The sequence below is a fragment of the Caretta caretta genome, chromosome 12 (genome assembly GCF_965140235.1).
Source record: "Caretta caretta isolate rCarCar2 chromosome 12, rCarCar1.hap1, whole genome shotgun sequence".
NCBI classification, from domain to species: Eukaryota; Metazoa; Chordata; order Testudines; family Cheloniidae; genus Caretta; species Caretta caretta.
In genome coordinates, this window is record NC_134217.1 from 40546125 (window position 1) to 40568950 (window position 22826).

At 47.1% G+C, this 22826-nt stretch overlaps 1 protein-coding gene across 4 annotated transcripts in view; it reads left to right on the forward strand.

Moving 5' to 3' along the window:
- Positions 1-22826, forward strand: part of SPG7 (SPG7 matrix AAA peptidase subunit, paraplegin) — a 47551-nt gene that overhangs the window by 21980 nt on the left and 2745 nt on the right. For all 4 annotated transcript variants that reach the window (XM_048817191.2, XM_048817192.2, XM_048817190.2 and 1 more), the window contains exons 9-16: positions 1066-1239; positions 9247-9371; positions 10836-10938; positions 12043-12153; positions 15820-15935; positions 17154-17310; positions 18417-18580; positions 20980-21057. In XM_048817191.2, coding sequence (XP_048673148.1) covers positions 1066-1239; positions 9247-9371; positions 10836-10938; positions 12043-12153; positions 15820-15935; positions 17154-17310; positions 18417-18580; positions 20980-21057 — 1028 coding nt within the window. The remainder of the gene's footprint in view (positions 1-1065; positions 1240-9246; positions 9372-10835; positions 10939-12042; positions 12154-15819; positions 15936-17153; positions 17311-18416; positions 18581-20979; positions 21058-22826) is intronic.

A 22826-nucleotide genomic window follows, 5' to 3' on the forward strand; every position in this document is an offset into this window, starting at 1 on the left:
GGAAGAAAAGAGAAGATGTAAAGCAATCTGTGGTGGGAGCACACAAAGTTGCTGCCGTCTAGAGTAAGCGTTATCCATGTCTGTGACAAGAACCTGAACTCCTAGTTGTCTTTGCATGGGGAGTGTTTGAGCAGGACTGAGTGTTTCTGCAGAGGGTATAAAACACTTTGTCATCAGTAGACAGTGCCATTAGTGCAGCTACGGGAATGTAAACTCCTTCCCTCTCACCTGTTCATCTGTTTAGAAGAGAGTTCTTTGTCGTGTTGTCTACAGCAAGCCTTCATCCGAGAGAGTCTGGTTTCCTCAGACCCTTCGGGAACGTTCCTTACTACCTAGGATGTGGTGTGGGAACTCCCATGCATCTTTGTTTGTTTCTAATAATACCCACACACCACACATGCTCTTTGGGGTAGAGCCCTTACTCTATAACCATCCATTCACTGACTTCCCTGCCTTTACATATGTTCTCTTGTCTCGTCGTTCAAAAACCTAAATCACTCCCGTTGAGGCTGCCCTCTTCGTATGTATCCCCTGGATTCCCAGTGCATGAGTATAACGCTCTTTCCAATGGAGAATGCTGGAACGACATATAGCTGCACCCAGTCCTTAAAGCACAGCACAGGGGCTGCATGCAGTTTGCTAATGTAGCTAAGCATTTAAACCCCTAACCCTGTGAAAGGAGCAGGTGTGCTTGTTTGCAGTTGGGTGCGGAGCTTTCCTAGAGCAGTTGCGCAGACAGACTAACATACTGAGTTCAGCTTAAGAGGCCGTGTGATCCAGTGGATGGGGACTCAGGGTACCTGGGCTCTAGTGCCTAACCCATGAGGGGACCTAGGACAAGTGTTTCTCTGTACCACTTTTCCCTCCCAGCCTTTGTGTGCCTTGCCTTTTTAGACTGTAAGCTTCTCAGGGCAGGGACTGTCATTTCCTGTGTGTGTACAGGGCCTGGGCACTATCTCGGTTGGGGCCTCTGGGTACAACTGTACTACAGATAATTAAAATGCATAGCAAGTAAGGATTGATTCCTGCAACTCTCTCTTCATCTTACCCTTTGCCCTTCTCTAGGTCTTGGAGCTGCTCGTGTAAGGAGCCTCTTCAAAGAAGCCAGGGCTCGTGCCCCGTGTATTGTGTATATTGATGAAATAGATGCTGTGGGTAAGAAACGCTCAACCAACATGTCCGGCTTTTCCAACACTGAGGAGGAGCAGACCTTAAACCAGCTGCTGGTAGAAATGGATGGTTAGTATTACTTTCTTTCAGCCAGGGATGAGGCCTTTTCTGCCTCCATAAAGATTCAGCTTCTTAAACATGCATTTTCACCCTTATCGGTCATGTTGCTTTACCATTCTCCTCATGTTTAAGTATTTTCTCTTTTTCCCTATTGACGTGAACTCCATTATCCCCCTCCCCTTGCCAGTGTCTCCTACTGCATCAAGCTGCAGCTCACACAATGCTCCCTGTCCTGCAACCCTCTAAGCCTCCAACTCAGATAGTGTCTCCTCTAGATCCCACTGCACGTGACGGGTGAAATCTGTGGCTCTTGAACACCTGTAGGGAGAGGGACCCTGCCATTAAAAGTTGGACTCTTTTTCAGAGTTCTCAGGTGTCAATGTGGCCTCACTGGGCCTTGTTCTGACATAGCAGATATATCACTCACCCAGAGGGTACCTCTACACAGCAAGTAAAAACCATTGGCTGGCCCATGCCAGCTGACTCGGGCTGCAGGTGGTTTAATTGTGTGTAGACTCTCGGGCTGAGCCCATGCTTTAAGACCCCGCAAGGTCAGAGCGCAGCCTGAGCCCAAATTCCTACACTGCAATTTAAAAAGCCCCTTAGCCTGAACCCCACAAACGCAAGTCAGTTGGCACAGGCCAGCTGGGGGTGGGGGGTAATTGCAGTGTAGATGTATCCAGAAGAGTACTTTTCTGTTATGTTCTACTTGCTCAGCTGCTGTATTGAGCGTGTGTCGTAGGGCGAGCAGAAGCAGCTGCATCTCTTCAGCAGAGAGTTTCTCAAAGCCAAGTGCTTTACACTTTGTTCCTGTTTTCCCTCTTTCTCCCCGCAGCCTACCCAGCCATCCCCACAAGAAACTCTGTGAGAGTCCTCTGGGACCTCAATTTTCACCTCACTCCCCCTCACCACACTCCATTTTTCCTCAGTATACTGAAAGGCCCCACATCGTAGCAACCGTTCCTCTGTCTTTGGAAGACTGGACATGAGTCTTTTCAGGGCCTGTAGTTGCTAGAGAGTAATCGGAGACTTCTAGGAGACAGACTTTGGTCTTGATTTCTGCACTGCCACTGGATCATTGGGCCAGCCCTCATGAGAGTTTCATATAGAATTGGAAAAAGGATATAATCTCTGGCTACTAACAGCGGTAGGACTAAATTTAAAATCCTCAGGTGAGTAGGTTTGTTTAGTGGTAACTTTAAAGGCTTATGAGACGGATAAGAGCTTGCTGTGGTGTCCTGAGGCAGTGTGTGCACTGGAGATAACTTTGGCATCATCTTGCAGCCTGCTAATAGAACCAAGGCAACATGTGCATCAAAGACTGTGGCTGGAGGAGGCCAGGAAGCCCAAAGACGCTCTTTAATGTACTATATAATTGTTTCAGCTCAGAAATATGTCTTCCCACTAGTGACTGTATGTAGATAATTTACAGCCCAGAAGAAGTGAAGTAAAGCTAGTCTGCATTAAGGGCAGAACAATGTTTCGTGGGTAACATTTGGGGTTAGCCAGCCGTTAAATATTCTTTAGTACTTGTTACAACCTGTCCAAGACAGGCAATTTTAAAGCCTGATGGGATTTAAAATTTAGTTGTCCCAGAGGGACGTAAGCAATGTAGTAAATTTCCTCTGCTGTCCTCTAACTTAATCTCCACCTTCCCGGCTTCGCTAGGAAATCCACATCCAAATCAGGGGAGACAGCCTTATGGTTTGCAAGCCAGCCCTGGGTGCCACTGCCCAGCCTCTGAATGTCTTTCTGGCTAGACCCCACCTGGTGTCGGCCCTGCTTATTTTGGGCATTTACAAAGAGACTTGATGGGATGAAGGAAAACACACATTTGACTGCTCTTGTTTGTAACTGGGGTCTGTCAGCCCCTACAGCACTAACCCAGCTTGCATTACTTCTGTAGCTGAGTCTTATTACTGTAGAGCAGGACAAGGAATAGATGTGTCAGGGCTCTGCCCAGCAGGGAATAGTTCAGATTCTAGGATACATTTGGTGGGAGAGATCCCTTTTTTCCCCTGTTTACTGTCATGGAATTTGCTGCCTCCCCAAATTGTCTCCATGCAAGAAATTCAGTGCAGCGGTGAGGTGTGAGAAATGCTTCTCCTGCAGGCCCTTCTGGGATCTGAACTCCAGGCTGCTTCCTGGGGTGTAGTCAGTCAGGAAGGAGATTGGAATTCGATTCACTGCTGGGCTGAGGGTAGAGCAGCTTCTGCAATTTGTGCCCCACCAAGTTCCTGTTCCTCAGTAAGGCTGCCCCTTAGGAGGGTGCTTTGATGTAAGCCTTAGCTGCTGGCAAGAGAAGTTGCACTAGCTGCCTGCGCATCAGAATGCACCTGTGATCCCCCTGTGCCTCTCACAAGATTGTCAGTGGTTATGGACTTGTACCCTCCCCCCTGAGAGGAGAGGAATTTAAGCTAGAGCGTAGTATGAGGTGAGGAGGGACATGGACTGTTCTACTGTGCAGGGGTCTACAGGGTGCCACTGTTTCAGAGTGGGTTCTGTGATAGCCCTGCCGGGGGAGGGGAGAATGAGCTATGAGTTTGCCTTGAGTAGTCAGACAGCTGAGTGCCTTGTGCCCACGAACGGCCTTGAAGCCAGTGCACAGTGTGCTGGAGGCGCCATGGGCCAGGGTTCCAAAGCCACTCTGAATCCATGCTCGCAGTCCCTGACGCTTTGTGCATACCTCAGCTTTGGAAAACTTGACCAAAGATGTAAGCTTACTTGGGCTTGGCATTACCACCTCAGCTGTATAATGCACAATAGGTTTCTTGGTGGGCAAAGACCAGGAGTGGCTCCCGGGCCAACTACTGTCCATGGCCACGCTCATTTTAATGCAGCAGGGTGGCCTGGAAGGACACTACGTCGCAGCACGAGCTACTGCATCATGATTCAAGTAGAGGGCCATTGGACCAAAATGAAGTTTCACATTCTGGGAAGTGTAGTCCCCCCTCTTTTAAAGATGAAAATGTCTGCGGTCTCCTCCAGTTTATAGAAAGCAGCTGTAGTCCTGGAGACCCTGGTGAGTTGCCAATTCCAAAATTAGGGGTTACAGGTGTCAGAATATGAAATATGTGCTTTATAGAAAGTCTTTACTAACGCACAAATGGATTCTCTTCACTCTATTGCCACAGGCTGCCTTCTGAAAAGAAATCTTTATTTATTTATTTATATTACTGTAGTGCCTAGGAGTCCTAGTCATCGACCATGACCTCAGTATGCTAGGCACTGTACAAACAGAGAACAAAAGGATGGTCCCTGACCCCCCACGAGCTTGCAATCTGAGTATAAGACAAGAAACAGCAGATGGAGACAGAGTGATGGGGTAGTACAAGGAAACAGTAAGACAGTAGGTCAGCATGATATGCCATGGTCTCAGCACACCAGCATCCTAACCAATGTCAAATTTTTTGGAGGCATCCTGGAAAAGGAGAGTTTGAAGGAGGATGAGTTAGTTTTGCAGATGTTTTCAGGGAGCTCCTCCCAAGCATGAGGGACAGCATCAGCGAAAGCACAAAGGTGTTTGTTTTAAAATGTATCAAGTGGGGGATGGAGAATGATATGGACCAATTGGATGCTTGAGTCGCCATTTTAATAGTGAATAAGAGATGACTGGTCAGGTGGGGTGGGCCATGAAGGGTGTTGAAAGTGAAGACCGGTAGCTTACGTTTAATGCAAAGAGAAGGGGGAGCCAGTGGAGGGATGCAAAAGGGGGTGGGGGTGGTGATGTGGTCAAAGTGAGAGGCTAGGAGACTGAATTTGGCAGCAGTGTTCTGAATGGATACAAGTGGGATAAGATTGCATTTGTAAGGCCAGAGAGAAGGATGTTTCAGTAACAGAGATGTGAACCTGGATGAGAGTTTTACATGAGAGTGCAAAGTAGTACTCTTAGGAAGGAAAAATCAAAAGCACAACTACGAAATGGGGAATAACTAGCTAGGTGTTAGTACTGCTGAAAAGAATTGGGATTTTAGTGGCTCACAAATTGACTATTAGTCAACAGTGCAATGCAGATCTAAAAAAGGCTAATATAATTCGGGGATGTATTGAAGGAAGTGTCATATGTAAGACACAGGAAGTAATTGTCCTGCTCTATTTGACACAGGTGAGGCCTCAACTGGAGTGTCCAATTCTGGACGTCATACTTTAGGAAAGATGTGGTTAGATTGGAGAGAGTCTAGGCATGTTTAATTTTGAGAAAAGAAGACTGAGGAAGGGACCTAAATAAGTCTTCAAATATGTTAGAGGACAATAATCGGTTGTTCGCTCCTGAAGATAGGACAAGAAGTAATGGCTTTAATCTGCAGCAAAGGAGATTTAGGTTAGATATTAGGAAAATCTTTCTAGCTCTTAGAGTAGTTAAGCTCTGGAACAGGCTTCCAAGGGAGGTTGTGGAATCCCCATCGTTGGAAGTTTTTAACAGCACAAACTCCTGTCAGGGATGATCTGGGTTTACTTGGTCCTTCCTCAGTGCAGAGACCAGGATTAGATGACCTCTTAGGTCCCTTCGGGCCCTACATTTCTGATGCTGTGTTTCTATAGGACAGGCTGTATCTCAGAGATTGTATGCAGAGAGCATCTGCAAGATTTAGACATAATTTGGATGTGAGGACCTAAGGGATCTGAGTTGGATACCCAGGGTATGCTCCCGAGTGACAGGCAGGATGGTGTATTGTCCATAGTGATTGAGGAAAGGGGGCTGGGGGGCAAGGTGGATTAGGAGCTCCGTTTTAGCTATGGTGATCTTGAGCTGACACTAGACATTGATAAGTAGGTGTCAGAGACAGGCCAAGATAGTTTGGAGTAGAGGTAAATCTGTGAGTCATAGAATAGCTTATATTTGTGTTTGTGCCTGAGATTACCCAGAGATAAGGTATAGAGGAAGAAGGAGACGGGGACCAAGGACAGAGCCCCAGGGAACCCCCCAAAAAGCTGGAGGGGGGTGAGGCAAATCCTTCGAAGGAGATAGTGAAGGAGTGGTTAAGCCCAGCTAAACTGAGTGAATGTAAGTTTGTGTCTTGTTAATTTCACTGTGCAATTCAGAGAATGATTGTGGTGTTCCTCATGCATACAGGCGACCTTGCTCTCCATCAGATCTGTGACAATGTTCTTCAAGTTCTGGTCATGCAGCAAGGGAAGAATAGAGCACTGATCAAGGATGCGTGGTATTGTATTTACAAGTTGTTCAAATTGCCTGGCAATATTCATAAATTTAACTCTTTCTCAGAACAGATAAGCAGTTTGAATAGTGAATTTTCTGAGCACAAACAACTAAACAGCAGACAAGGAAGCACAATCCCCCCGAATCTTCTGCAATGTCTGAATAGATGAGACCTTTAAGGCCAAGATCCTGTCTGCATTACAACAGGTTTCAGAGTAGCAGCCATGTTAGTCTGTATCTGCAAAAAGAACAAGAGTACTTGTGGCGAGTGAATCTGAGGAGAGTGAATCTGTGTGGGGGGGTGGAGGGTGAGAAAACCTGGATTTGTGCTGGAAATGGCCCACCTGGTGATCACTTTAGATAAGCTATTACCAGCTGGACAGTGGGGTGGGAGGAGGTATTTTTTCATATTCTCTGTGTATATATAAAGTCTGCTACAGTTTCCACGGCATGCATCCGATGAAGTGAGCTGTAACTCATGAAAGCTCATGCTCAAATAAATTGGTTAGTCTCTAAGGTGCCACAAGTACTCCTTTTCTTTTTGCGAATACAGACTAACACGGCTGTTACTCTGAAATGTGGCACCTTCGAGACTAACAAATTTATTAGAGCATAAGCTTTTGTGGGCTACAGCCCACTTCATCGGATGCGTAGAATGGAACATATAGTAAGAAGATATACATACAGAGAAGGTGGAAGTTGCCATACAAACTGTAAGAGGCTAATTAATTAAGATGAGCTATTATCAGCAGGAGAAAAAAACTTTTGTAGTGATAATCAAGGTGGCCCATTTAGACAGTTGACAAGAAGGTGTGAGGATACTTAACATGGGGAAATAGATTCAATATGTGTAATGACCCAGACGCTCCCAGTCTCTATTCAAACCCAACTTAATGGTGTCTAGTTTGCATATTAATTCAAGCTCAACAGTTTCTTGTTGGAGTCTGTTTTTGAAGCTTTTCTGTTGCAAAATTGCCATCCTTAAATCTTTTACTGAGTGGCCAGAGAGGTTGAAGTGTTCTCCTACCGGTTTTTGAATGTTATGATTCCTGATGTCAGCTTTGTGTCCATTGATTCTTTTGCGTAGAGACTGTCTGCTTTGGCCAATGTACATGGCAGAGGGGCATTGCTGGCACATGAACACTTTTCAGAAGCAGTTATTTGCCCTGAGTCCTTGGCCAAAATCTCCCTCTTCCCAGCTCTTGTGTTGTGAGCCAGTTGCTGGCCTGACAGCTGCTCTGCACCCTGCACAGTGGCTGTATTTCAGTGAAGCTATATGTGTAAGGCTGAGGTACTTGGTTACAGTAGTGGTGGAGGAAGCAGGGGACTTGTTAAATCAACCAAATCCTCTTCACCATTTCCTTGAAATGGTTTGTCTCACGAGTGCTGCAAACAAGAAGGTTTTTCAAGCTGGATTCCCAGCACTAGCTTTAATTCGCAGTCACGGACTCTTAGGTGTTACTTTTATAGACTGCTCATTGTGACTGATGCTTGCATGCTGAGGCCAAAGCATGTTAATAGCCAGGTGACATCATGCTGGGAGGATTAGTATAGATTCAAGGCTGCTGGTCTAGATTTCCTGGAGCTGTAAGTTTCCCACCCACTGGGACCCAGACTGAAAGCGAGTGTGACAGAGGCTGATGCAAGGAGGGTGCAGTCAGTGGTTTTTGTTTTTATGTTTGTTCTAATAGTTCAACCTATTTTAAGACTGAGTCTTCCCAGCTGCAAAGCAGATGATGCGCTGTACATTCTAATCCTGCCCTGTGAATAAAGCTTGTTAGCCCCCAGGTGACTGCCAGTCTCTCTGCTTATTTATCATGCTCTAAAGTGCAGTGTAATACATTACCAAAGAACGATTGTGCTTCATCCTTTTCAGGAGCTTATTTAGAAGGCATCCTTTGGGGGGGGGGGGAGAACTGATGTTCACTGTAGAACAAGCCGCTTTTTTCTATAGAGCCATTCCACTGACTTACCTGTAACCTTAAACTCTCCACTGAGCTATAGTATATTGACACATTTGGCAGCTTTGCTGTTGGAATTGTGGAATGCTCACTCATCCCTTCCCCTGGAAGCTTGCTGCATGCCTTACAGCTCCGAGGGCTCTTGATGTCTGCTGTTGTGAGACAAGTGTATTAGAGTGACCCATGTCCATAGCCATCTGAGCACCTGATGGAATATAATAAGCAGCATGGCTTGATGCCTCAATGTGGCACTTCTGCTCTCCCCTAAGCTAAACGAGCAACTGCCCCTTCGTACCTTACTCCTGCCTTGGGCATCATGCCTTCCATGAGGCCCCCAACACGTGAAACCCTGTCTGCCAGGCTCCCTTCCCACAAGCCCCTCTTTAAAACACACAAGCATCACAGGTTTGTTAGCCCTATAACTCCCTTTTATCCTTATCAGCCTGGAAACAAAACCCAGTGTAAATCATGGCACCCAGGAGCTGTGTGCACTGAACATCGCTGCTCAGTCCCTTTTTTGTTGCATTCTGTCCCTCATCTGTATGTTGTTTGTTTGGGTTATAAGCTCTTTGGGCTTGGACTCTCTTTATACTTGTGTATCGCACACCTGGGATGCCTTTGTTTACCAAGGGGTGCAAGGAAAGACCAAAATCCATAACCCGCTTCTGATCCCACACACAACTTCTATTCCCCCCTTCACACATTACTAAAAAGAAGTAAATGTCTTCAGTCTTGCCTGCCGCAAAGGATGCCACAGATGTACTGTGGCTGAATGTTGTAAAGCTGTGGATGGGATTCTCCACTTCCCATCGCGCCTCAAGCAACATGAAGCCTGCATTGTACGTTATGATACAGAAATCCTTCCCCTTCATGTCTGCTCTCGTTTTGCTACAGGGATGGGAACCACAGATCATGTCATAGTGTTGGCTTCCACCAACCGTGCTGACATCTTGGATAATGCTCTGATGAGACCCGGGAGGCTTGACAGACACATTTTTATTGATCTTCCCACGCTCCAGGTATGTATCCCTTCCCACCATCTGTGTGTGTGAGAATCTGGTGTCACAAAGCTTCACTTTTTGGTCAGTATCTGTTCTGGCAAAGTCCAAGTTTGGCAGTATTGGGAACGGCAATCCTGTGTTGCCCATCTTACGGGGACTCCATGGTATTAGCTCCTCCCTTTGCTTAAATCTGGCCTTGCCTGAGAACTTTGCTTTAGAGTTCTCCTTTTGTCATGGAGACAGCAATTTCATGCGTATCTGTATCCTCTCTCCATGAAACTAGGAGCTGCCTAAACTGGTTCTGTAGCCAATACTGCCTGTCTGGGCGGAGCCCAGGTTAGTAATGCACCTTCACCATTCATTCCTCTCTGCTACCTGCACTCCTTAATTTGTGTTGGGGCTTGCCAGGGCTGAGCCCAGCACCTCTAGGCTTGGCAGTTCATAGCCCGGCACCTCTGGGCTTGCCGCATCAGTTATGAAAGTAAAAAAAAAAAAAGAAATTGCTTGAGCCCCAGCTCCTCTTTCATTATAAATTAAGCACTACTTACCTCACTCTGTCTTGCTTGTGTTTGGATACCCACTCTCTTCCTTGCAGCCTGCTTGGCATGCGTATCCTCCTGAACCAGGAGCACTTTCAGAGCCATTTAACAGTGGGAGTCCAACATGTTTGCTAGGATGGGACTTGTAGCAGAGTCTGGACACAGACTCTGAAAGCAGCAAGGAAGACTCACTCTTCCAGCAGATTGTCTCCTCCTTCCATCTGCGGCTTTACTGTCATCCACAGATTTTTCATTTAAAATACCTTAAATGCCTGATACAATCTGGCACCGGAAATATGAACTGTGCAGCTGCCCCGAAAGAGGAGGGGGAAAACCCCTGGCAACGGAACCTGTTGTTTTAATCAGGACCTCCTGGACCAGCTGAATGAGTCACTCTTTGGCCCCTTGCCAGCTCTCATCTAGCCCCCCCAACTCAATCTAAGAAATGGCCATATGTCGCACAGTGAGTAGGAGACGTCTTCACAGTGGCAGGGGAGGGAGCAGGCTCTTGGGCTGTGAGCTCCTGATTCCTTTGCTTTAAGTGCTATGCTGTTAAAGAAATGTTCAAAGATCAATGAGGGTGAAAGTCAGGAGGGGGGCGAGTTCCCCTTGGAGAGAGGAGCCGGTGACTCATTGTAAGCCTCCCTGTGTCTGTCCTGAATTTGAAAGCTCCCTCAGTGTCACTGGAGAAATCAGAACGGTAAATACTTTGAGGCTCAAAGCAGGGCATCTCGGCCCTCTTGTGGTTGTGTCCTCTTCACAGCTTTCAGAATGTACTAGTCACTTGTGCTTCTTCCCTCCAGCTTCCCAGTGACGGAGCTTGCTGCCATGTGTGATGGGGGGACATTTATTCCCCCAATCTCACCTCCAGGTGACAGCGGTGCCAGGTTGCTGGGCTGGGGCGCAAACCCCTCCATGCAAACGCTCTTCCTTTTTATTACAGGAGAGAAGAGAGATCTTCGAACAGCACCTAAAGAGTCTGAAGCTGACCCAGGCTGGCAGCTTCTATTCCCAGCGCCTGGCTGAGCTCACCCCAGGATTCAGTGGTATGAGCCATGCTTGTTCCTTAGGCGGGGGTTGAGACTTGTAAGGGTTTCCTTGTTTGTGAACTCAAGGGTTGGTTGTTTTAGCCGCACCCTTCTTTACAATGTGTGTTGGTCTGAATGGTTTTATTTCCTCTCTGCTCCCTCTCTTGTTGAAATGGCCAGAACCTGCACAGACTCTCTTGGATACAAATGTGTGTGTGGATGAGCGACTGCTTGTGGATGCTTTTCAGTCTCTGAACGTTTTGGGCATCTAGCTGTTTTCTACCTCGGTGGTGGGGTGGAGGGGAGCCGTTACAGCACTCATGATCCAGATTCCCATGGGAAAGAGCTGCTGCTTTTGCCTCTTCCTGGTTGCTATTGAGAATGAGATGCTGTCCCTCAGTGCATTAAGCTGAGGAAATCAGAGCGTAGATCAATAAACACTTTAACAAAAAAATAATTCACTGCTGGGTAGAAATGAGTAGAGGTTACTTTGTAGAGCAGAGAGGCTACTTCGTAAAATCAAGCCACTCTCCACATTCCCACACCCTGGAACTTTTAGGGATAGCTGACTGGAACACAGCTTCTGACCACGGGCTCCAAGGCTTCTGTCTGCATGTAGTTCCTGGAATACCCTTGCTGGGTTGCCCCTCTAACAGGCCCCAACACACTGCTTCTGTTGTGACTTCTTGCAGCAGCTCTCGCCCCCCACCCCCAATCACTCATGCACACAAACTCAGAACAGATGTTTTCTCTCCTGTGGAGAGGTTTGTGCAGTTGCTGTAAGAACAACGCAGTGGCCCAAGCCAGACCAACTACCCACACTGCACCGCTCCCCTATTGCTGAGAGCCAGCGTGGGCTTTCACCCTGCTGACTGATAGCTGAGCTCTGTCCTGTGCGGCAGCCCAGTGCTGATTGCCAAGAAGCCAACCGTGTTATTTAAATCAAACATAAGCAACACAAACAAAGTTCGTGCTCTCTTCCAAGGAACAAAGGGAGCTGGTGATGCAGGTGTATTTCATTTCCATAGAGCCTCCACCAGGTTTGTGCCTGCCTTTTCTGTCCTCCTGTGCTCTTTGTCCCTCATTACAAAAAAAGCTTGATTTGTTAACTCTTATCTGTAGGCGCTGACATAGCAAACATCTGTAATGAGGCTGCTCTCCATGCTGCCAGGGAAGGCTATAAATCCATTGATACTTTCAACTTGGAGTATGCTGTAGAGAGAGTCATTGCAGGTAAGAAGCCCTGACCTTTTCTCATACTTTCTAATGCCTCCATGGTGCTTGTCATGCTTTTTGGAATATGGTTCTTTAGTGGGCAGAGTTCTAGCAAGACATGGTTCTGATCATGCTCTCCCCTTAGTACAGGTAGGGCTTTGGGAATCCTGCAGTTGCAGAATTGTGTTTGAGAGTCTAAGCATTCTTTTTAGAACATGTGTTTAGCCCTTATGGTGCAGAGAACTTTCCAAACCTGAGCCCAAACTAATAGTTCTCTTCTGAGTCTATAGACAACCTGAACCAGTAGGTGCAATCTGCTCCTATCACAATAGGGTAACTCTGAAACCTAAGAAGGACAATTCACATGTTTGTTCTTCAATTCTTTACATTTCTAAAATGTAGCTTTCGGTGTCCATCCAGCACTCTGGGCACCTATGGCATAAATGTAAATAGCAAAACCATGCTAAAGAGATGCCCCCTCCTCAACAGCCATAGAGAAGAGTGAAAAGAGGAGCTTTGCAGTATGCCTGCCAGGTTAACAAATCCAGATTCTGGTGGACCAAGTTGGGGTGAGCTCTAAAACTGAGGAGCCCTTGCAGAGAACATCCTGCCAGCAACTCCATGTTGTTTGTGTTGGGGGAGCTCCAACTTGAGCACTTATCCCACAGTCCCAAGCCAGCTGCCATGTTTTCCCAGGTGCCAAAGTCACAACTGTCCCCCAATGAGCTGATTAAATTTCAGGCTCTTCTCCCTTAACCAGAAACTCCGACAATGCAAATTATGAACTGTTAATGTAACAATCTGCAGCACACTGAAAATTTGTGAGCAGAGTATGTTTAATATCAAAATAAGCCAGGGACTACACTGTACCAATGGTAGTATTCTTTTTTAATTCTGTAAAAACCTATTTGAATTTACCTGAAACTGCCAAAGAATTTTGAGTCTGCTGCACTAGAATGCTGCAGAATTTCGGTCCATTCCGCTGCAGAGCACACAAGGTCTTGATTATGAGAATGCAAATGTTTGGCTACTTACATAGTACAATGCCACTATATGAAGTGTGATACTGGACACATACAAGAGGCTGCATGCTTGTCTAGTGAGGTACTCTGTCGGATGGTTATGGCCCATGGGCCAGAACATTTGTGTTGGGTGAGCTGTTTCCTCATTTGGAGTTTTAGTCTTGTTTTTATTATAAGGTGCTTAAATGCCCATGAATAGGTGCTTTCTAAACATCTTAAATATGGATTGCAGGAGACGATTTACAATTTCCCCTACCTTAAAAGCGCAATTCCCCCTGAGGATTCTGGGTAATTCTGTGCACACTTGCACAAAGCCAGACACCTGGCTGCTTAGCAGCACCAAGTGTGGCCAGTGAAGGGACTTCTGAGTTGCTCTGCAAAGGCATAAACCAACAAAAGCTAATGTTTGTTCCAGCTTCTCCTATGGTGGAGCTGCTGCCTCAGTTGGAGAAAATGCCAGTCTCCTTGAGGAAGGGACTTTGTTGGGTTTTCCACTGGTGGTCACGCTTGCCTTCCCCAGTCGCACCTAAAATGTTGCATTTTGGTTTTTTAACTAAGGTCTGTGATGCAAGTCTGGGGTCACAAGGTTTTTTGAATCAATGAACAAAGTGAGTTTATTAACCAGCGGGACTGTAGCTCTTGGGGTTAGGGGAGTCTGGAGCTTTCGTGCTGCCGCCAAGCACAAAAATACTTAATGGTGCTGCTGCTGTCTTAACCGTCCACACACCACAAAGTCATTGCTAGGCCTCCCTGAAAGTGAAGGAGACAGATGCCCGGTTTTTACCGCAAGTGTCTTTGCGTTAGGAAGAGTGGTGTTAAATCAAGGGAAGGGACTTAGCTGGTGCTGAAAGCCACGTCAGCCTTAAACCCTGCTGTAACGAGGGAGAAGGGGTAAAGGTGCTTCTCAAATGCTAATTGCTGCCAAGGCTTCAAGCCTTGGAATGGGACCAGTCTGTAAGTCTTGTCTCCTGGGAATGAGGGAGACCGTGTTGAGAAGATGGAGCCGTGTCTAACAGGCTCCTTGTGGAGGATGCCAGCAGAGAGAGCAGCTGTGCCTCTGGTGGAGCCTGATGGCACCCTTGGCTGCCTGTGGAACCCACTAGTGCTGCGCTGGAGCAGCAGCCTCGGCACAGTCTGCTCCTAAACAGAGTAAAACAAGCTCTCCGGGGACTCTCCTAGGCCAGGCTGGCTTTATTCAAGGGAAAAAGCAATTGTGCAGGAACATTCCGTGCTATTGCAAAGAGTTTCATACAGTCTCCCTCCCTGGTGGGTTGACAAGGAAATGCTTCTAGAATTTAATAATAATAATAACCCAACCTGCGTTTAAGGGACTGACCTTATTCTGATTAAAATTAAGGCCATTCTGATTTGAAGCTGCTGTTCCATCCCCATCATGCCTTGTGAGGCATAGCTCTTGCTGGGATCCCTGGGCAGTGATTGTACAAAACATACGTGAATGTCATTTGCAATTTCTTTGTTGAATAAGGCTCTTGGCTTTCTATTAGCATTATATTTTAAACAGTGTTTTTTCCAAGGTATCATGCAAAATCAGTGCACTGCTGATATTCTCCACTGAGCCCATTCTGCCCCCTACAGATCCTGGCACCATGCAGAAACTTCTGCTTTAAAATACTGGCACCTTGCACAGTACATGGAGTTGAGTTCTTGATGTGTATTGTACTCTGCAGTTAGCATATTTTCTGCACATATGCTACGCATTTGATTTCCATTCAGCATCTCTTCCAAATACTAATTGGGCTTTTTCCAATTTATCGTGCATTGGCATGGAAAATGGACATTAAAAAAATACTTTTTTCCTTTTTTAGGAGAGGAGAGAACACTGTGAGTTCATCTTAATTTGCTAATTCCAAAAGCTTGTCCCCAGACTGTAAGAACTTAGACTGTTCCATGAATAACCAGCATGGAAAACCTCCCTAGATTTGTACTAAGCCTTCATGTGCAACCTTGAGTTTGCACTATTTCAATGTTCCTAATAGACTGAATCCTCGGACGGGGACCTTCTTCTGTTGCAGATGTTTATAATATAAACATCTTGCATTTCTATGATGTCTCCTATCTAAGGAGCTCAAGGGCCTTACAGCCAAACTAAACCTCGGAACACCTCTGCCAGCTCAGTGGGTATCTTCATCTTGTAGATGTGGAACTGAGACACAGAAAAGTGAGTTGGCCAAGGTTACAGAGAGTCTGTGGCACAACTGGTCCCAGATCTGAATCCTAGGCCTGTGCTTTAGTCATTAGACAGGCGGAGATAATCTATTAAAATGTCTTGACTCAGCCCTTTGAAAAGAGAGAATAAGAGATCTCAGCTGAAAATGTCTCATGCTTCAGTTCAGTGCAGAATAAAAGAGCCTACACTTCAGGCTGAATTCTTACGAATTCAGGTTTGTAATAGACACAGTCATGTGGTTAACGAGTAAGGTGATAGAGGGCACCTCTTTAACAGCACATAATTGAAGCGGTGTTGCTTTTTCCATCTGGACGGGGTGGCAGGGCAGGCAAGAGTAATGAGCTTGCTAACTGTTACACTGCACACTTGACTGGCTTGTACAGTGAGTTGGAAAAGAGAGTGAACTCTGAGCTGGTGACAGGCGTAAGCCAAGAACACATTTTCCCAACTGAAGCTCTGTCCCCGTTTCTCCAGGCACTGCCAAAAAGAGTAAGATCCTGTCGCAGGAGGAGCGAAGGGTAGTGGCATTTCATGAGTCAGGCCATGCACTGGTTGGCTGGCTGCTGGAACACACAGAGGCTGTGATGAAGGTAACCTAACTGTCTGCTGTGAATTAATAACAAAGCTCAACGCGGGGGAGGGGAGAGGGTCCTTTTGGATTCCAGTCTAATGTATACTGATCATAATGCAACAACTTGTGCTAAAATCTGCTGCATCATCCCTCACGTCTTCTGAACTTGGTTACAGTAACACAGCCAAGTGCACAATTAGGAAATCCATTATCAGAGTCCATTAATAATGGTGATGCACTGCACTTTGTGCTGTTAATCTTAGTAATCATCTTCAGCCATCATTTTACGTTTAAAAGCTAAACTGGCTGTGCTCAGAGACCACAGTGTTCCCTGTGCACACTTAAAGGGACTAAAATCTACCTACAATTGCTCCTTGATTCATATACCCCTCCCACACAAAGCATGGCCTGCGTGTGCATGCACAATCTTCCTCTCACGGAGATAGCTTGCCAGCACATTAGAAAACTATTGGTTGGGTCATCACGTGTGACTCTGGTTTGAAGGGATGCTTTTTGAGACTGGTAGGCTAGTGAGTTGGCCTGCCTCAGGAGGCACTCCATAGGAAAGGGCTTCCTTTCAGACCTGTGGGGCTGTATTCTCCAATGTGTTTCCCCCACCCCAAAAAAAGACCGAACGTTGGAATAAAATCTCTTAACAGTATCAGAGACTTGTTTGTGTTACACTAGAACTAAACCCTTTTGTGTAGTGTTGCTTTGCACTGTTAGATGATTACTGCACTCCCAACATTTAAATGATCTTATAAATGATGCCTGTTTAATATAGAGCCAATTTCTGCTTGCCTTACTAACTCTGGTAATCCCATTAAATTCTGCAGAACATGCTCACAAGTGTGAAGTGAGTTGAGTTTGGTTGATGGTCTCTAAAAGCACTTTGGCATCTTGGGGATTCACTGGCTAGTTGACTACTACCCTAGAGTGACTTCCATGTCTCATTCCTCCCTGCCTCTCTCCGTAATGTCAGAAAGCACAATCATGAAGCCAGATCTTTCAGTGGGGGGACGCTGTCAAGTGACATTGTCACTTTTTGGCCTCCTGTGCCTGTAATCTCAAGAAGCTGTGGCAGTGCTGAGGTTCCCTCACACAAGTGCACCCCATGGCCTCTCACAAACCCAAGGTTAAATAGAGAATCTGAATATCTTCCTCTCCTCTCCCTGCTTGGATTCTATTTTGTAGCCCCTGTTCTCTGAAATTGGCAGAGGCTGTTTGTGTGTTTCAGGTTTCCATAGCCCCTCGAACAAATGCTGCCCTGGGATTTACTCAGATCCTCCCAAAAGACCAGTACCTCTTCACCAAGGAGCAGCTGTTTGAGAGAATGTGCATGGCGTTGGGAGGGAGAGTGTCTGAAGCCATCACCTTTAACAAAGTCACGACGGGTGAGGAGCCAGAACCTTGCACGGGTTGGGCCAGATGAGGTGCCAGGTTAACAGGGCCCTTCCTTTACATAGAAGGGAGATAGCTGTCCACCTCCTTGGCTTTCAGAGCATGTTGGCATATAAGGAGCTGTTCTGTAGAGACACTCCTGTACAGCACTGTAAATCCTCAACTGCCTGTCCTAGTAACACCAGCTGGAGGAAGTCAAGGTGGGGAGAAAGAGGATTTACTTCCAATGTCATTGTCTTTAGGTATAACATGTGGGAGAATAGCATTAATAATTGAAATCCAAGTGAAGGGTGCCATTTTCAGACGTGTTCAGCATTGGCCTAACTCTGTTCACATTAAAGCCAACAGTGAAACTTCTGTATAAGAATGGCCACACTGGGTCAGACCAAAGGTCCATCCAGCCCAGTGTCCTGTCTTCCGATCGTGACCAATGCTAGGTGCCCCAGAGGGAATGAACAGAACAGGCAGTCATCAGGGGAAGGATCACTTGATGATTGGCTGCTCCATCACCCATTCCCAGCTTCTGGCAAATTGACGCGGATGGGAGCAGAGCTAGGCCATCACTGAGCAGTCTCGAAATTCCCACCTTGAAGCGTTATGCTATGTGCCAAAGAACTTCAGTGTTCTCTCTCTAGTCTCTGAAGTAGTTTACAGGGTGTTTAGAAAGCTTGACCCTGGGTCTGTGCTTACCTGTTTGTGATCTGAGCAGCAGACATATCTGCAGACTGGGGAGTGGGGTGAAATGTTGAATGAGTTTTTTTTGATCAGGGTTTGTCCTCATCAGTGTGTAGGTCTCTTCCTAACTGACATGCCAGCCTGCTGTCTTAGACTTGCTCCTAGAGGCTCTGGTGAAATACTGTCTTTTCAAACTCTGAAGGTGAGGTGAGGGGAGATTGTGCATTGTAGGAGCTGTCAGTAGAATGTGTGACAGTTTCCCCTGGCTTAGTTAGTAAAGTCAATGGTTGGGGTGGGCTGTCCAACTACACAGATCCTTGCAGGTCTGAACACCTGACTTGCAGAGGGGGTGGTGTGCTAGAGGTGCACCAATTGCTACGCTGGTCAGCTCTGTGATCCCATGCTGTCTTCCTGTCTCACTCAGGAGCAGAGGATGACCTGAGGAAAGTGACCAAGATGGCCTATTCGATGGTGAAGCAGTATGGAATGGTGCCCAGCATTGGGCATCTTTCTTTCCCAGAGATGGAGAGCATGCCCGGGATAGGTCGGCGCCCCTTCAGCCAGGGGCTTCAGCAAATGATGGACCATGTAAGTCTCTTTGTCCTGGCAGCTTCCCTTTTGTTCTTTGCTTCTCTCACTTCATTTAAAAATCCAAATTGCAAATAAAACCTGCCGCCCGATATTTTGTGCTCCCTGGCCACTTAGAAGGAAACGCCTCGAAACCTGCGCTGGTTTGTTCCGTGCCACCTTGTTAGGAACGTTCGCCGAGTTCCAACAGGCAGAATCCTGTGCAGCTACAGCGTCTGCACCGCTGCTGCTTTAAACCGCAGTTAGTTGCCATGAAATAGGTTGCAACGTATAAAACCTTAATCTATGCAGAGAGCTGTAGTCATGATTTCAACTTGACCGGAGTCTTATGAGATGGGGCAGAGTGGGGGACAGGGTGATGAGGTGTGACTATAACTTCTTTGAGGGTGGAGTGGGAAACAAAATAAGGATGAGGTGATTGTGGGATTGAGAGTAGATGCCTGGATCGGGAAAGTTGCTGTGATTATCTGAGCGTATCCACCCCTTCACTTTCATGCTACTCCTGAGGGCATGCTGTGCCAAAAACTTAACAATTCTTTGCACAATATTTTAAAATTCTGCAAATTTTATTTGTCAAATAAATGTGGAGACTCCAGGATGACATTGGGGAGCACAGGCCACTGGCTGCACAGAGGTGGGAGATCAGTGTGCAGCTCATTCCCAGGACACAGACTCAGTGGTGAGGTTGCATCCAACCCTGACACAGCACAAGGACCAGGCCTGCCCCAGAAACACCCCAGGGCCCTGCCCCTTCATGCCAGGTGCACCAGATGTGGGAAAGTAGGATCAGCAATGCAGGATCCAAGTTTGGAGGGGCTTGGTGTGGGGGGCTCCAGGTGTGGGTTGAGAGAGCGCTGTGTGGGGCAATCTGGGTGCAGGCTGCTCAGTGGGGGATCCAGGTGCTGGAGGGATTTGGATGCAGAGGGGCTTGTTGGGGGGTTCTGGGTGCAATGGTAATGGGACTCTGCAGGGGGTCCAGGTGAAGGTAGTTGGGGCTCAGTGGGGTGTGTGTGTGTGTGTGTCTGGGTTTGGGAGGGATAGAGCTTGGCAGTGCGGTCTGGGTATGAGGGGCTCAGTGAGGGGTTCCAGATGCTGGGGAAGTGGGACTCAGTGGGTGGGGATCCATGGGCAACTGGTTGGTGCTCAGTAGGTGGGGACCAAGGTGTGGGTGGCTTGTCAGGGTGGTCCAGGTGCAGGGCGAGTGGGGCTTGTCGGGGGGGAGGGTTCTGGGTGCTGTGGGGGACTCAGTGGGGAGGTCTGGATGCATGGGGCTTGGGCAGATGGAGGAGTAGCTCCCTGTACAGGGATCCTTTCCCCTGTAGCTGAGGAGCGTTGAGTGCAGGAAGTGGGGGAATAGGGGAGTTTACAGAGCTTCTTGCACCTGGGGGAGAAATCTGGGGGTGGGTCTGACACAGCCCTGGATGCCGTGCAGAGGAAGAGGAAGTCACATCCTCCTCAGTCCAGCCAGGAGTAGCAGCTGAGCCCAGCACAGGGTAGGAACCACTAGCAGGGTCTTCCCCAGTCTCCTCTCCTCCTCCTCCTCCCCCCCGCCCTGTGATTTACCTCTCTGCCAGCTGCCCTGGGCACCGAAAACATACTGCTGGGGAGGGTCATATGGCTGCTCTTTTGGCTTCCCTTTGCTTTCCCATCAGAAAGTTACCTTTCTGTGGGGAAGCAAAGAAATCTGTGGGGGACATAAATTCTGCGCATGCGCAGTGACGTATAACTCCCCCAGGAGTAACAGTGTGCAATAAACAATACTGTGTGGTGTCTGGATCACAAGAAGATATGTAGCCTAAAAATCTCAAAAATAGAATTTTTGTTTCTTTGGTTTCTAGATCTCTTGGACACCCTGGAGGAGGGAGAGAGCAGGTGTTTGTATTAGGGCTGGTTGAAAACTTCCCAGTGAAACTGTTTTTAAATAGAACATTGGGTTTTTGACAAAATGAAATGTGTGAGAAGTGTCTGCCTTCTCCAGACAGTGTTAACTCATGAGAAACCAAACACTTGAAAACGGAAACATTTTGATTCAGAAATGCTGCCGCGGTGCATTATGGGAATTACAGTTCAGCTGCCTCATGCTCCTATTCTCCTCTATCATCAGGTTTCCCAGCTGGACTACATTACCCATGATGCCCCACAACTGGGGACTCACCTGATGTGCTGTGGCAGCTCATCAAGAGAGTAGACTCGTTTTTGGCAGAAAATCTTTGATTTTTTGGTTTAAAAAAAAGAGAAAACCAAACCCTTCCATAGGGACAGGACTTTCTAACCAGCTCCTGTTTGTAAATCATGTCTCTAGGAACAGCTCATCTTTTATATGACCATAGTGTTCACTCGTCTTTGTCTGTGCTCCAAGTCTCTCTTCCATTATCATTATCTCTCACTTCTCTTCCCAGGAAGCAAAAGTGCTGGTGGCTCAAGCATATAGGCACACAGAGAAACTCTTACTGGACAACCGGGGCAAACTGCAAACGGTATGGACTTCATTAGTGCTTCTGGCATCATTGCGGCCACCAGGTCCTTGCTTGCTAGAGTCCTAGGGAGTGGTGGTGGTACTTTCAGGAAGCGGTGTTTCTGTGCTTATCTTCCAGCTTTGAGAAGCAGTGTGGGTTCTGGTGCATTTCCAGATTGCAGGAAGATTAGGGAAGCAAAGGAAAGAGACTTTGAGCTGCGTATCTGGTCAGCCATTGGATTAGGACCTGGCATGCATGTGTGTTTGCAGTGGGAACTTTCTTTAGTGGTGAATGATGTGAGTCTCTAGGCATTAACTGGTGGTGTTCAGGGACTCACTGCTTGGCAAGAGGGGTGCTCTCTGTGAAGGGCTTGAGGGGGGCGGTTGAAGGTTAGACTCTGTAGCACAGAACTGCAGTTCCTTTAGGTTACTTCCATGGTGACTTTCTGATCCTGGGATGCCAAATATGGGGCTGCGAGTAATTTACACCACTGCAAGAACAGCTATCGGCCTTGCCAGGAGGAGTCTGCCATGTCAGAAGCAGCATGTCTGACAGACTCAAAAAGCAAAGTGCTGCCTTTACCACCGTGGCTGGGGGCCAATTCACAAGAGATCCACCTGGGGATTGGAGCGGCCCAGTATCTGAGGGGAGGAATAATGGGACTTAGAGCCTCTTGGCTCCGCGTCACCAGTGTGAATGAGTTGATAGTCTCAGTTCACATTGTTAAGTTACTGCTGCCAATGTTACAGGGCTGGCTGCACCTCTGCCCCCTCAGGTATCAGGCCGTGGGCCTTTACCTATCCTAGGATGGAATTTCACAATTCTCCCACTCTTGGACCAGGGCCTGGGCTATTGTACCCTGTGTATCAACTGTGCTCACCCAGTGGCCCAACTGAGTATGGACACCTTTGATTCTTCCTTTAGGGAGTCTGTGACCAGTGATATATAATGACCGGCCAGCCTGCTTCAACCACAGTATTGTTTACTTTAACTGTGGGATCAAACCATTTAGAGAAAAAGGACTTGAATACAACTGTCTACACACATATCTGTCTTACCTAACTGCTGACATATTTGTTGGTAATGTGGGCAGTCCTGTCACTTTCAGACACCCCGAGAAATTTGAATGGACCTGAAAAATGAACTTTCCTCCCATGCCTAGAGAGTTTCTGTCCAATGGGCAGTGAGGAAAGCTTGTGTTACTTTTGTCTAGACAAAAAGAAAAGGAGTACTTTTGGCACCTTAGAGACTAACCAATTTATTTGAGCATGAGCTTTCGTGAGCCACAGAGCTGTGGCTCACGAAAGCTCATGCTCAAATAAATTGGTTAGTCTCTAAGGTGCCACAAGTACTCCTTTTCTTTTTGCGAATACAGACTAACACGGCTGTTCCTCTGAATTTTGTCTAGACAGTACCTATCCTTTGGAGGCCTTTAGTTTCATTGACTGTTAACCTGGCACCTTTCACAAGTGTTCACACAGGTGCAAAGTCAACTAAGTTTATGGACTAGAGGGGCAGACCTTTCTACCTCTGCTCCTTGGACCTCATTCAGCTAAAGTGATTCTCCTGGTCACTCCTTCAGGCCAGCAGCTGGAGATCACCTGATTAACTTATACCCCAGTAGCTGTAGGTTGCCGAGCTTAGGGGAACAGAGCATCCAGTCGTAGTCCGCTGTGAGAGTGCCCCTCTCCCCAAAGCTCTCCTGGCTGTTTCTCAGTCTTTGTAGCAGGTGCCAGCAGCTCAAAAAGTCGCATATTGGCCCCCAAAAACTACAGATAGGCCAGATCTAC